The sequence below is a fragment of the Physcomitrium patens genome, chromosome 23, assembly GCF_059467195.1.
Source record: "Physcomitrium patens ecotype Gransden chromosome 23, ASM5946719v1, whole genome shotgun sequence".
Classification (NCBI taxonomy): domain Eukaryota; kingdom Viridiplantae; phylum Streptophyta; class Bryopsida; order Funariales; family Funariaceae; genus Physcomitrium; species Physcomitrium patens.
In genome coordinates, this window is record NC_143432.1 from 14319299 (window position 1) to 14335002 (window position 15704).

Consider the following 15704-nt stretch of genomic DNA (forward strand, 5'->3'; position numbering starts at 1 on the left):
TCTCATCGGCTGCAAGAGAAGGGGTACTTATAATCATACTCTGCTTACGAAGTTGAGTTCATGCAACTCCCCCTCCAATGCCACACGCAGTAATGGACGGTAGACGGCATCCATTCAGAGGCGCAGTCCGACCAGAAAAACTCCCCCCCCCCCCCCCTCAAATCCCTTAACCAATGCTCCAGGCTTCGAGTCAATTGGCCCCTCCCTCCGTCATGAGACTGTTCCAAACTGGGGCAAGGAAGAAAATGATGTGCACTGGCTGCCTGGCCTCCCACACGTTCACAACTCAATGTCATTGCGAGAGTTTGGATCATCTACTTTTGGTGTCACGCTGCACAGCCACCCCCTCTCCATTTCTTTCTTTTGCACATCGCACCTCACAAGTTCCTTTGTTGTGGAACACAGTTTATTTCGCATTAGCCAACACTGGTTCTGCAGCTTTGCAGGCAACACTGGGTTGCCCCACCCACCCACGCACCCCACTTGCTCCTTGTGCCCCTGCTCCCTACCATTGTCTCTTTCTTTTTCTTCTTCTACTCTTGTTTTCTTCCTTTCATTCTTTCTCTGCTCTTTCCCTCTCTTCACTTCTCTTCTCTGCTCTTCTCTTTCTGATGGGGAGATGGGGAATGCAACACACACTAAAGTTCGGTGCTTTCCTCATCAGGTCGGTTGAAATTAAAGCATCCCCGTCCCTTGTTCAGTGCTCTCCATACCAACTGCTGCTGCAAGAATGTGGCAATTTTCCAGAGCCCCCCACCTACTGCTTGCAAGAAGCTTAATTGTTGGGAAAGCATGATCTTTAAACTAAGGCTGTTTTATTTATATGAATCCCACAATCAATTTGTGATGAATATTGAGAACTTGAACTGTTACCAAAATTGTTTTGGTATATGCTTGTATATGATTGTTGGATGCTTAAGGTTGTTAGATGTCTTTGTGGTGTAGTAAGACATTCTATGTTGTAGAAAATCCACCTGTAGCAACATTCCTAAAGATAAAGTTGCAATTCCTCTGCTACTTGTTAGGAGGAGTATCCTATTTGTTATTCTCAAAGCTAATGGACATACAAGTTCCACAAATGCTTATTCAATGATTTGACTGCATGTATGTAAGATGTTATAGTAACTAACACTTGCTAAAGACACATGTAACAACATTAATTTTGTTATTAGAATCAATATGTAATAACAATAAAAGCTTTAGCTAATCTTCTATTTAAGGATTACATTAAGTACCAGATAGAAATGGTGGTTTTTTATTTTATGCATTATTAAATAGAACTAAAAAAAAATAGAAGAAGATGCAACTTGTGTAGGATGTGTAGTATCAACCAATTCTCGACATTTTGCAACTATTAGAATTGTTGGACTTATTTGCATCTATATATATATATATAGTTATTTGTTTATTTATTCGTTTATGTAATAATAAGTTTCCTTCATAGAAAGTAGTATCATTTGGTTGCTTTAGTAATGTGAAATCTGTTTCTTAGTCACTAAGAAAGTATTAGTATAACTACTTTATGTAGTACATTTTGTAGAATAATATTGTTATTAAGTACAATTGGAATACTTAATATGGTGATACTATTCTAAAATCTTAGATATGACTAGAACTAAGACTTTACCATCTATAAAGCAATGTCAATTTACAAAAAAATATTATAATTCTAAGATGTATTGAGATATTAAATAAAGATGAACTATTAATTGAATGTTGATTTTATTTATATAGAGCACATAGAAGGTTTTTAGCACTTGAGTGTTGTTATAGATCACATTTACACTAATAAAAGTTTTGAATTTATAATTTAAATTATAAATTAGAGATAAAAATTAATATTTATCTTATTTTCTTTAGTAATTTTTTTTAATTTTAAACTATTTGTTAACTTTTTGGATAATGTTTTAGTATTAAACTCTATTTTTTATACTTTTTGATTTAATAATCAAATTTATCACTTTTTAGGCAATTTACTCATGAATATTATAATTTTAGAAGCTTATACATTTGATTAAGTAAACTAGATTTTTAAAAGATGTCAACTGAAATTAATACAATTGACATTTATTTGTTAATCTTTAATATTTGTGTCATATTAAAGCATAAGTCAAACATTTATCACATAGATCTTGTATAAGGACAAGTATTTTGTATATTGTATTGTGGTGTATGTATAGAGATATTTATTTTTTGTGATGTCAAGTGTACATTTATAAATGGGAGATGCATTTTCAAATACAAACCGTATGCTCTGAAATAAACTATGTGTAACACTAGGTGTAGATTAATTTGGATCATGTTGCATATTTGCAAACCAAAAGTTTGCCAACAATGATTTCAAAATATATCATGCTGAAATTTGTAAAAAGGTTAGAAAATCCAAGACGATTCAAGTAAAACCTAGTGCAAGATTCTAGATTTGAGTATTTCAAAATCAAAATCATGAAGGAAAACAAATTACAAAGTTATCAGATTTGTTATTAAATTACTCATGCAATAATAAATAGAAAGAATCTGTTATTTCTCAAAGAGTAACTTGTCATCAATCTAGTATTACGGGTACAATTTAATATTATTCAGCATGTATCTGAGAAAGCAACTAAAAGTTGGAATCCTGAAGATTCCATGAAACATTAGAATGGCCGTACGGGAACACAGAGCTGGTACGCAATTATACTTCGATAATACATCAAATCAGGGTAGTGTAGATTGTTGATTTCAGAGTGCTCTTAGTCAGTTGTGTTGGTTTTGAGTAGTGATTACCCGTGAAATTAAAAATTAAATCATTATCTTACTCATTTTATCATTCAGTAAGCAAGCAGAATTATATAATGTGAACGTTTACATCAGATTGAGAAAAAAGTTACAGCTTTCTTGTGTCTAGATTTGAAGGTAAATAATTGGTTCTCCACATTGTGAGCAATTTGAAACTCTTAAATTTTGTTTTTTAAATGGAATGTAGACTATTGTGAATACCACTTTACTAGTAAATCGTACAAAAACAAACAGCAGAGATGAACGTTAGGAGTTATATTATTTGGCCACCCTGCACAAATCCATTATTGTGCCACATACCCAAAAGAGAGGACTGAACACAAAAGAATGATTCCTATAGAACTGAGAAGTCACAAGAAGCATGGCTTCCAAAGACCATATCCCAACTGCGGATGTTCCTGGAATAGCCTTCTACTGTACTCATATGCTGACATGTAGAACTGACAAATAAGATTCAGCTCTTTACGTTCTAAATTAAATTTTCGCTAACTGTGACGCAAAAATACCACCAATTCCAGAAACTAGGTTCTGTGTTGGTGCATCCGTGTCATCTTACAGCCTCAATACAAAGTAACCATTTCCTACTCTAAAACTACAACACCAGCATTTCCTGGGCCATGTGACAAAACGCTACTAAAACCTGACCACTTGGTATTCTGGAAACATAAATGATCCTCAGAGTGATTACTTGAGGTTGGCCTCAATTATCTCCCGGTACTCCTTTTTCATTTTAACACCCGATATACTCCTGCACACAGAACACTCCAACCTGTTACTAACCATAGCCACCTGTGCCAGATGGAAAAAAGAAACTTTGCTACGAGTTAAATTCGCCATCGCTGGGGGTAATTTAAACGTAAGTAACGTATGATAAGAAAAAATATTCAATGCAGAAAGTTAGAAAAAATAAGGTGGTGAGAAAAGAAATAAATAAACAATGAAAGAGGTGTATCAAAAGCGTACTTAATCATTTGCTTATTTTTGAAGAACTGAACTGTGGGTGTGCCCATGATACCACCAGCTTCAGCGATTTCAGGGTCCTCCTCAATGTCTATCTCCACGAAGTGAACCTCGTTTGGATACTCGTCAATCACCTGCAATTTGAAAGTTTATGAAATCTTGAACTCACGAAGATCAACTCTCTGGAGTTCTACGAACAGCTTGCTTATACATTCTAAACCAACCAGCTCATTACAATATGAAATTAAATAAGACTTCCGACTGCTTGGATTTCTACATGATTATTACTGCAGTTATGCGATCGATAATTCTGCTACTCCCTACAACAATAAGACTACTGCACACCCTGCAACTTAAAATTCCAAAGTATGATACCTTGTTCAAAATTGGCTTCAGAGATCTGCATGGCCCGCAAGTCGGTGCAGTGTAAAGTACACCAATCACGCGGGGACTCTCATGGTAAAGCTTTCGAAGCGCATACTGCATTCATACACCCACGAACAGATTACCCACATGCATCATCTCAACCCAACATACGTTGTAATTTCTCCATGTAAATTGTTGCTATCTAGCGGCAACTAAATCGGCAAATTAACAAAAGACCCATATGACTACTTTAAACTCATCCAGCCGCAAGGCAATACAAAGATCCGATCAAGCAATAGTACCTGGCCTTTGTGTTTCGTCATTGTTATGTCAAATTTCTGGTCGATATCCTCCTTCGTAAGCTCTTTCTTCTTGACTTCCTCCTGAGCAGGCTGGCATTCCAAGGTTGCATGGTTATGCTTCAGTCCAAAGTAAATCCCTTACAAGAGAAAAAGACTAGTACTATTACTATGATGAAAAGTGCGTACCTAAACAACAGAATAAAGTGACAATCACAGTCAAAACCAATATTGGACAAGTCCAACCGTATAGAACAAAAAAAGAGACATAGAGGCCTAGACATAAGCAGGGGTGCATACTTGGTGGAACTCCACAAGGAGGTCATTAGCAGCGAGATATCGTTCAACAGACAATGCTGCCATACAACCTGATCCAGCAGCTGTGATGGCTTGTCTCCACTCATGATCCTAGTGCATCAAATAGCATTACAATATCATAAGAGAATTTAGAGTGCACACAAATATGTTGAATTCACATCCAAACTACATCATCTTACTCAATATCAAAGAGATTGCGGAACTGAAGAGTGGCGAATAATTTAATACTCAACCAGATAGACTAGGTAACAACGAATGCTAACACACACGAAGCACAGACTGGTAGTGTTCTGATAAAGAAATTCAACAAGCTGCAAGCTAATAGAGTACCTGAAGGTCTCCAGCAGCATAAACTCCCTCTACTGATGTATTGGTCGTTCCAGGCTCAACAACCACGTAACTGGCGTCATCAAGCTCAACCTGGCCTTCCAAGAGCTGACTATTCGGGCTGTGTCCGATGCCGTAAAACAGTCCTCGGACTTTCAATGATCTCCCTTCGCCAGTAACCAGATCTCGAAGCCTGAGTCCTCCCATTTGTCCTTTATCATCAGCCTCGATATCCACTGTCTCTGTGTTGAAGTGGACAGTAATATTTGGATTATTGATAACTCTGAAATTCCATAACAAGAACGTTCATCAGGAAAAAAAATAAACATCCACAACGATCCGCAAGTACATCCTTATTGTTCAGGAAACATAACAAATCACCGAAAAGATAATTGATCTAAGAAATAAAACGTAGGGTTACCAGATCTGCCTAAAGTTTGTTTCGAAGTTCTAACAGTTTCAATGCATGAGAACCATACCTGTCTTGCATAGCTTTCGAGGCGCGGAGTTTATCTTTTCGAACCAATAGATGAACATGAGCAGCATACTTTGTCAAATACAGGGATTCTTCCGTTGCAGTGTCACCTCCGCCCACCACTGCTAGCTCTTGACCTTTAAAAATAGGAGATGCACCATCGCAGATTGCACAAGCGCTGATACCCCTGCTCCAGAATTCATGCTCTCGAGGCAATCCAAGTCGTTTAGCTGTGGCACCCGTCGCAATGATTATGCTGTGACACTTAACCTGAAACCCAACTGCTAAAGACTCTTAGCATTTATTTCTGAATGACACACTACACATGATAAACAATAACCGTTCAATTACATGTTCACTGAAGGCCTTCAATGACTCTGGAACAACTCAACGATTAAATAAAAATAAAGATGAGCAACAAAGAGAGAAGTGCAACACAGATATAGATGACACACGAAGCCAACAATGAGAATCAGCCCATTTGCTCAACTTCCACGTAAATTCTCAAATGAAACTCATTATCTCAGTGCAGACAATCATTTAGTCACAAGTCACAATCTAAGCAGCACCAAGTTTGATTTAGAAGCACCTCACTATCACTACTTCGGACTGTGAAAGGTCGATTTCGAACATCCACATACTCTACATCCTCCGTTCTTAATTCCGCACCCCATCGCTCAGCTTGCTTTCTCATCCTGCACCCACATAGCTCAGCTGACGAAACTTTTTCGGGTTCACATGTACATCGGAGGAAACCTACACAATCCTCAAAGGTGTGTGCATTGACAAAAGGGGATTGGTTAACTCAGAAAACAGAGGAAAGAAGAGTGACTCTCACAAGAGTACGTGTCTAGAAGAACTCTGAAAAGGACACTGAAGAAACTATGCTAGACAAGATGAAAAAATCCCTCATGTCTAAGAAGAGCAACTTAGTGCGGGTTGACATCAAAATTAGAACAGAACAGCAAAATTAGAGAACACAACAGTGGAACGTCGACAAATTTTAATTCCATCCTAGCTAGCGATAGACCCATGTATTTTTCTTCAAATGACACGGATTCCTGTGAACTGGAGTGGAAATATTTCCCCAACTGCGTAAGGGTACAACATATCCCAACAATTTCTCTGGCACCTTGAATCCAACAAAGACAGTGTAGAAGCAATGGATGCACTAATATCGAATTCCTGTATCTCTAATCTTGTATCTCATCGTGAGGAGAGCACCTGTCCATCAATTCGGGTCCAGTAACCCCTTCAGGGAAACCTGGAAAGTTTTCAACTTCGGTGGTTGTCATCAGCTGACCTCCTCGTACTCCTCCAATTTGGTACCCTTCAAAAACTACTGGTTTCAAATTGGCTCTGGCAGCATAAATTGCTGCTGTGTAACCTGCTGGTCCTGAACCAATAATAACTAGGTTCTCCACGCCACCAACCGGCTCTGTATTGAAGTGTACGAAGAGGATAGTGAGCTTTCAAGCAATTAAACCAAACACGAATTAAACTAGCCCAAATCTATGTCAGGCATCCACCAAAACCAACAATTCAACTCCTGAGTTCAGGATAATGTTAGGCAACAGACAAAGCCACGTTCCATCCTACCGAGCCTTAGTTCCACTACGTTTCTTCATTTCTTGACTTGTCCAACAATCACAACCTTAAAAATACCACGTCGACGACAAAGGGCTTAAAGATGAGAAAGCGAGGAACTGCATTGCAACATAAAGTATCGTTTCCAGATTGTCTTATAATCTATTTTTGAGGACTGCACCCAAGATTCACGAATTTGACTACAGCCAGGCAATTTGTTTCAGTGTAGTATGGTACACTACATCGACTACCATTCACGCTCCTAGCTTCAATAGAAGTTAGGCTTCAAGCGCTGCCTCTGAAGACCAGCGACTGGAAATGAATCCCTTAATCTACTGTGGAATTGATGAGGCCAATTGAAGATTACAACCCTGCAGTTGAGTCCTATAGAAGATATTTTGAAAAACTTATCACCAAGTGGGTTAATCCAGGCGAACGTCCCGTTGACCCACAGAAGGGAATCTGGGGTTCTTTTCGTCCTACATTGCCTTCTAAGGAACAACGAACTCCCCCACCCCCAATCAGATCACGCTGCATACTCCAATTCAGCCATTGAGCGGGCACCCAAAAACTCAAACAAACCAATCCCCCAGCTAATCAATTTCTGAACCACGAACACAGCAGCTAAATTGAGGGCCGATTAAACCTGCAGTGCCAGACCGCTTCTCCCCAGCAGCAACGTCCGCACGCGGGACTCCAGCGCTGCGCGCCCCTGTCCTCGAGCTACTCCCCATTCTCTGCCCTGCAACATGCACCCTAAACCTTCTGGCGAATACCCCGGAGGCCAATCCCCTAATGCTGCCCACTCCATCGGACCGAAGAGCGCCATGCTGCCGAAACCCAATCCACGCCTCCGACGACGACGACGACGAAGAGCAGCTACAGAACACAGCTCCAGGCGCGGCGCCACTCGCCCCTCGGGCAACAACACTCCCCCCTGTAATCACCCCCAACGTCGTGCTTGCCCCTGCATAGACAGATGCAGAAGCAGCACACGCCACCATAGCTGCGCCGCGAATTCCCCAATCAATCTCACCAATCCCTACAAACCTCAAGCGACCAAGGCCCAGCAGGAACCCAGAGAATTGCACGCGAGGACTGAGAGCATGCGCAACGAAACAAGCGGGGAATGATGAAGAAGGAGGTGAGAAAATTGGGGAGCAATTGGGCGTAGCGAGGGGAGTAACGATGTTTGCGGTGGATCGTGAGCAAGAACCTTATCCAGCCCAGGGTGGGATGTGAGCGGGGGGTGGGGGAGGGGGCGATGGAAGGGAAGGACGGAGCCAGAGAAAGAGTGGGAGATTTTGGTGCTGTTCGAGAGAATGTCAGATGTTGCGGTGATGATGCATCGACGTATGCCCTCCTATTTTGGATGGTCGCTTTCTTTGCTCTGCTTTGTTTGTTTGTTTGTTTGTTTGTTTATTTGTCATAGAAACCTTCGACGTCGTCGCCCTCTCGCCATAGCCCCGCCTTCCTTCCTTCTTTCCTTCCTTCAGGGCTTTCCCTTGTGCGGCGTAGTTTGCTCTTCGCTTTGCTTGGCTCCGCGCACTCCGTCCCCAACCCCAACCCCGCATCATGCATGCAGGCAGGTCCCTCCCCGCCTCTTCTAGAACCGTCCCCCTGCCACGTCCCCCTGCCACGTCCCCCTGCCTCGCGGTGCCACCGTGGCGGCGCCCCCTTTCGTGTGTGCCAAAGGCTGACGTTGCGCAGGGAACGTGGGGTGGTCTTGTGGACCAGGAATTGGCGCAATCCATATTTTGTCCAATTCTTAACTATTTCAACATCCTCTTGCTCTCTCATCACACACACACACACACACACATTCTTGTGAGACTAACTAACTTACTCTTTTTGATACCTATCTCGATGAGACCCCCCCCCCCCGCCCCCCAAATCAATGCAAAGTCCATTTCCTTTGCAGGGTGTCATTCATTGCAAGCAATCGGCCTTTTCATTTGACAGTGATTCTTGTATTCATATAACGACCACAAGATTTGTACTGGCTCCTGATTTTGTTTAGTTTTTTCTTTAATGGATGAGTGGATTGTTTTTTTCTTTAGGTAATGTGTAGTTGTTCTCATCAAGTATGGTCTCATTACCATATTAAAAATAATGAAAATATTAACATCAAATACTGAATGGTTTTTCAAAATCATGTTGGACATTTTTTTTAAATATATTTTTAATGTAATACTAGTATATTTACATGAAATTCAGTAGTGATTTTTAAAATGATTAAATTTAATGCATGATTACTTCGCATTTTAAAAATTCTATATTTTAAATTTATATATATATATATATATATAAATATAAATATATATATTACAATAAAAAGGATGATAAATTTGATATAAAACAAATTTTTTAAACCTTTTTTATAAATATATTGCAACTTTGAGTCAATTATTTTCATGTAATCCTTGTTTTACAAAAAATTAACACATGTTGCGAAAATATTGCAAATATTTTCTAAAAACTTTCCATTACAGTTTTTGATAAAGGATTTTTTTTGTATTGTTTCAAAGTTAGCATTCCTACCATTTTATGAACTCAAAAAGAGTATCAATTTCAGATTATTGGATGCTTTTTGTACTTTAAATAGTACCCAAAGCAATACATATGCTTTTTTCTTTTATTTCTTTTATTTCTTTGTAATTATTCTTGTATCTGATTTAAAGTAATTTTATTTGCATTACCTCATTTTACATTTTCCCATTTAACTTACAAAAGCACAATTCAGATTTATTAAAACTGAAGTTTTGACAGTATCATATTTTTCAAAGTACACAAATTTCAAATTGGTTTTGCAACAAAAACGAACAATGTTTATTAAAATCTAAAAACAGAATCTGTTCAATTATTATTGTTGTAGTTGTAAAGTACATTTCTTACAACAAAAAAAACTCACAACATATATCTATATATATATATATATATCTTAATTTCATTAAAGTGAAACTTATGATTAAAAAATTTATCTAGAAAAATTATTACTAAAAGAGAAATAATTATTAAAAATAAAATTTACAATTCAAAAAATAAGGTAAAAAATTTAGTCTCACGTAGTTGACTTTAATATGCAATTGAAACTTATGCTTCAATTATATGAGATTTAAAAAACATACATAGTTAAAATTAGGCCTGTAAAAACATGTTCTATATTATATCAAGTTCAAGATGAAAGATCTTTATAATATCAATAAATCATTACAGTTTTTAAAATGATTGAGATAATTATTTTTGATAATTTTTTATGAAGAATATTTAATCAATATGTCCTGTAGTCAAAGACAATAAATACATGATTCAAGAAATAAATTGAATTAAATTAACAAAAAAAATAAAATATATGAAATTTAAATTAATTTTTAAATTATATAATTAAATTAAAATTTTATGAAATTCAACTATAAAAAATGTGAAAAATTTGAGAAAATATATTTTTGAAACAAAAGAATAACAATATAAATATTAATTGACTTACTATCAAATCATTAAGAATTCAAGAGAATTAATAGCTTCTTCTAAGTTCTTATACAACATTATTCTATGGTCTAATAACATGAATTTTTAGTATATATACAATAACATATAATTTGACTAATAACATGTTGATACATAGCTTTTTTATTTACATGATGGATTGATACAATATAATAGATCATTAAACTATTCAATAATGTATAAACCATTAATCAACATAATTTTAAAGAAAATTTATAAACAATATATATATATATATATATATATATATTATAAAATATTAATATAATTTAACTTGGTAATTTTTATAATTTCTATTATCTAACAAGAATGTATAACTAATAATAAAATATTAAGTATTGATATTTTTTGTATAATTTTTATTACATTGTGAAAGATAATAATTTAAAGGATATAAATAAATAAGTAAGACATTTTTCAAAGAATAATAAAAATTATATATATTCAAGAAAAAATTGAAATGACTATTGCCAAAGACTAGGAAATTAGAAACTCTTAAAACTAGACTAAAAGTAACAAAAGGTTTGTCAAGAACAAAAAAAAATTCATTCTTGTTTTTATATTTTTACTCTCTAATTAGGAGCTATATAGTGATATTCTATAGGACCTCTAACATATGTCCAAATTGTAGGATATGTGTGTAATTTGTAAGACAAGTTTCCTTTATATGTGCCACATGTCCAACTTATTGACTTAGTTTTCAACCTAACAATCACATATACACATGTATAAAGATAAAGCCAAATCTGTGAAGCTTCTAAAAAAATTATCTATAAGATATTCTAAAATTTATTTGTTTTTATATACTTCAATTTACTCATATTATCTAAATAATTTTAAAAATAAATATACAAATCTAAAATATAATAAATTTTATTTACTAGATAATTTGATTTTTTTTTGCTTTGAAGGTAATTGATAGGTCATCTAAGCCATCAATAGAATCTCATATCATATCAAAGACAAGAACTTGATGAAAGTAAATAAACTAGTGAGACTTTTTCAAAGAAGTATAATAAAATAGAAATAAGGAAGTATGTATATTAAAAAGAAACTAGAATGACTATTATCAAAAGACAAGATAACTAGAGACTTCTTGAAACTAGACTAGAAGGAAGAAAGGAATTGACAAGAGTGAAGAAGACTTCACTCTTGCCTCTATATATACTATCTATCTAACAGCTATATGACAATATTCTATAGAACTTGTAAAATATCTTGACTTTGCATAATATATATCTTAACTTGCAAGACAAGTTTTTTATATAGTTACTTTATAATTAGATTATTTTATAAGCTACCAACAAGTGTGGCACATGGTTAGCTTGTTGACTAAGTTTCTAATCTACTAATCAATTACAAACACATGTAAAGTCAAAGCAATGTCTATAAAATCTCTACAAAGGATTTTAAGAAGATATTATGAAATTAATATATTTTTATCTATTTCTATCTATTTATATTATTTATATAATTATTATAGTAAATATATGTCTGTGACATTATTTTCCCTTCTCGAGAAAAATTTCATAAAGAATGGAAATTACATGTTGAAGAATTCCAAGATGCAGTAAGTTGTATTTGCCATATACTTTGATCTTTGTCTTCTCCAAAGGTAGTTGATAGGTTTTTTTGACCATCGATAATATCTCATTCTATGATAAAAAGACTACCTTGTTATTTAAGCATTGTTGAGACCTTTGTGACTTCCTTCAAACAAAACATTTGTAACACCATCAAGAGTCGTTTCTACCTCTAATAAAATCACCAAACATTAAGACTCTCTTTCTAAGTCATAATACCAAATGCATTGCATCCCACCATCTATTTAAAGAAGAATATGTCACTCTTAAAGGTCTTCATCTCTATTACATTGTCTTGAAGATTGTGATAATTGTAATATCTCATCTGATGAATTAGCAAATAATGGCTCTTCAATTGAATTTTTTGGTTGTTGATTCTCCATTTCTTTAATGCCATAATTATACAAAAACTACAAATAAAAATAAAATGCAATCTTTTCTAAACTATGTTTTTTTATAGCATAGATTTTATATCTTTTATCTTGATTTTGATGGATCTTGTTGATAAAAATCTTTGACCTTCCCTATTGCATTTATAAGATTTTTTTGTTGACTTCCATGTATATTTGCTAATATCATATCTGCATCAATAAATAAGATATTTTAACCTAAGTTGGCACTGCCTCGACTTTAAAACTTCTTCTATGTCAAATTCTTAATTATTACCCACTTTTATAGAAGGTACTATTATTTGTCTTCTTTTCAAAATATTCACTATCTTATATGGTTCTAAAAGAGATACATAAAATGTGGGATAGTTTTTCATAGACTCCGATAGATATAATTGATAAATTATTGGATTAACTTGTTTACAAATAGAAAATGGTCCAATTCTATGATAATTCAACTTCCTACAAAGGCGAATAGTTTTAATATTATAACAAAATAACCATATTTTATCTCAAATATGGAAATAAAGTTGTTGTTTGCAATAGGCATTCATGTTGTTTTTTTTGTTATTATTGAGTCTCTTTTAGACTCGCTTTTATTGTTCTATGTAACTCAAATAAATAATTTGCTAAATCTTCTATCATAGGATTATTAATTTTTGAAAAATCAAAAGCATGAAGTTATGGATGATAACCATAATTAGCAAAAAAAGGTGTTTATTTTATAAAAGAATGTACCATGTTATTATAAGCAAACTTTATTTATGGCAAAAGAGTTGTCCAATCATCTTATTGTTAGTTGATGGTGTATCTTAAATATTGCTCTAAAACTTAGAATACATTGTTGTGATGTAACACAACTAATAGGTGAAAGAGTGTGGAAATTATTATAATGTAGGAGATCTTAGTTCAAAGTATTAGAGTAAATTATCTTAGAAATATAGTTAATAGTCAAAAGAGTAGTAAAACTAAAAGGTACCAATGCTGCCTTTTTAGAAAGGTGACTTCTACTTACTTTGTAGGACCATAAATAAGGCAAAACAAAGTAGATTGGAAAAATAAAAGATATAGGCATCTTTAGAAGGAAGTTAAGACTAAATTCTAGCAAAATTTACTTAGAAAAACTAGATGTTGATATCCGGAGAGGGCCGGTTATGAATCAGGATCAAAATCAGACCCGGAGGCACAGAATTGAGTACCTATGACAACTCAGGGGTTCTTTTGCACATCAGAGAATGGGGTTTGATAGCAGACTAAATAAGGTTTCTATGAGCATTGGATTTGGGTGATTTGAATTCATAATGACTTTGTTAGAGCTTGACAAAGTCAAGTTTATTTTTGAATGACTTAGATTTTGTGAAATAAAATAGGATTGACATTTTGGGCAATTTCAAGAGTTTTGTAATAGATATATAAGCAAAATTTTGTGGATTAATGGTTATAGTTGTCCTTAATATGTATTATAAATTTTAGCTTAATCTAACGGTTGAATTGAGGATTATTGAGGTTTCAGTGGGTCAAGGTCTCAGAAAGTAGAATTTTAGGTCTAGTGAGGATTTTTAAGATTTCTTATAATATATTGGTTGGATTGGAGTGAAATTTGTAGATGAAGATAGTAGAATTTTTTTATATATATATAAAGATTTTGAGATCAATCGAACAGTGAAAAAGAGAAATATTTGCTTTGGGAGATTGGCATTAAGGTTGGAGAAGGAGGTCAACGAATATCCAAACACATTTTTGAGGTTATCGTTTTTTTGGTAATTTTGACCCTTTTTAAATTTTTTGTGCTTGTTTTCAACTTAATTTTTAAAAATTGTGTAAATTTTTAGGTAAGATCAATGGTTCATTCATTAGTTATTGAGGTTTCAATCCATTATAGAAATTACTAGGATTTGGTTAGGATTTGATTTAGGGTTTAGGATTTAGTTAGGGTTTGATTTAGGATTAGGATTTGATTAGGATTTGGTTTAGGATTTAGAATTTGGTTAGGATTTGATTTAGGATTAAGATTTGGTTAGGATTTGATTTAGGATTAGGATTTGGTTAGGATTTGGTTTAGGATTTAGGATTTGGTTAAGATTTGATTTAGGGTTTAGAATTTGATTAGGATTTGATATAGGATTTGATTAAGATTTGATTCAGGATTTAAGATTTTATTAGGGTTTTTTTAGAGTTTAAGATTTAGTTAGTTTTTGGCCTAAAGTTTGAATGAAGTCCAATAGGATTTTAATTAGGATTAAATTAAGATTGAATTGAGATGTATTTGAGATATATTTGTGATCATTCTAATATTTCTTTAAAATTTCTTATTACTTCTTTGTTATTCCTTTGAAGTTTCTTTGAATTTGATTAAAACTTGCTTAGCATTGTTATGGTCTAATTAAAATTTAGTTAGTATTCTATTAGAATTAGGATTTTTTGTTGCAATTTCTATTCTTCCTTCCATAGCTAGATGCTCAGAGCATTCTCAAGCAAGTCTTCACGTATTATGACAACATACTCCATCAATCCATTGGTTTCATGATAAAAAATTAAAAATTACTTTATATCTATTTTTGAACTTTTAGAATTAATATCCAAATTTTTATATTGCTAGGAAGTAGTGACGAGCTTGAAGAATAAGTAATCGAGTTTTATCTTCTAGAATATATAATCACTCTTGAAAATATGATAGATTATTTTTAAATTCAAACTTAGAAGTATTGTAAGACTTTGAAGGATTTTCTTTAATATCACAAATAAGAAGAATAAAAGATATACTTGATTGAACTTACTTAATAAAAATTAAATCAATAATTAGTATTGATTTCATTGCTTGAAGATAAAAATGAAGATGCTTTAGCTTCAAGAAAATTATCCATTATTGATCAAAAGTGGCATCTCCTTCTTGTGGTATAAGATAAGATTATTTAAAGAATACATTTGACAAATATTATTATTTTCTTAGGTGATAAGTGATCTTGAATTTGAATCTTAACAAAGACATACTGCAATAGGCTTGACAATGATTCAAAATACATATTGATATAAAATACTCAAGATTCTTATGATTCATATATAAGATGACTAGACTAAAAGCACCTTCTAGATAATGGTGCTATTCTTAAAATAA

At 34.0% G+C, this 15704-nt stretch overlaps 1 protein-coding gene across 1 annotated transcript; it reads right to left on the bottom strand.

The window, feature by feature from the left end:
* Positions 1-3092: 3092 nt before the first annotated feature.
* LOC112276002 (thioredoxin reductase NTRC) lies at positions 3093-8673 on the bottom strand. The gene is made up of 10 exons (XM_024506909.3): positions 7757-8673; positions 6748-6961; positions 6113-6218; positions 5528-5793; positions 5052-5331; positions 4704-4811; positions 4407-4496; positions 4114-4218; positions 3742-3872; positions 3093-3526 (listed from the first exon to the last, which is right to left on the bottom strand). Exons 1-10 carry the CDS (start codon positions 8112-8114, stop codon positions 3463-3465), a joined length of 1722 nt encoding a protein of 573 aa, XP_024362677.1. The 5' UTR covers positions 8115-8673; the 3' UTR covers positions 3093-3462.
* Positions 8674-15704: the final 7031 nt, after the last annotated feature.

Coding starts and splice junctions, on each gene's coding strand:
- LOC112276002 (XM_024506909.3), bottom strand. CDS start 8,114: ATGGTGGCGTGTGCTGCTTCTGCATCTGTCTATGCAGGGGCAAGCACG. Junction 6,962..7,756: donor GAAGCGGTCTGGCACTGCAG/GTTTAATCGGCC, acceptor ACTTCAATACAG/AGCCGGTTGGTGGCGTGGAG. Junction 4,812..5,051: donor ATGCTGCTGGAGACCTTCAG/GTACTCTATTAG, acceptor TTGATGCACTAG/GATCATGAGTGGAGACAAGC.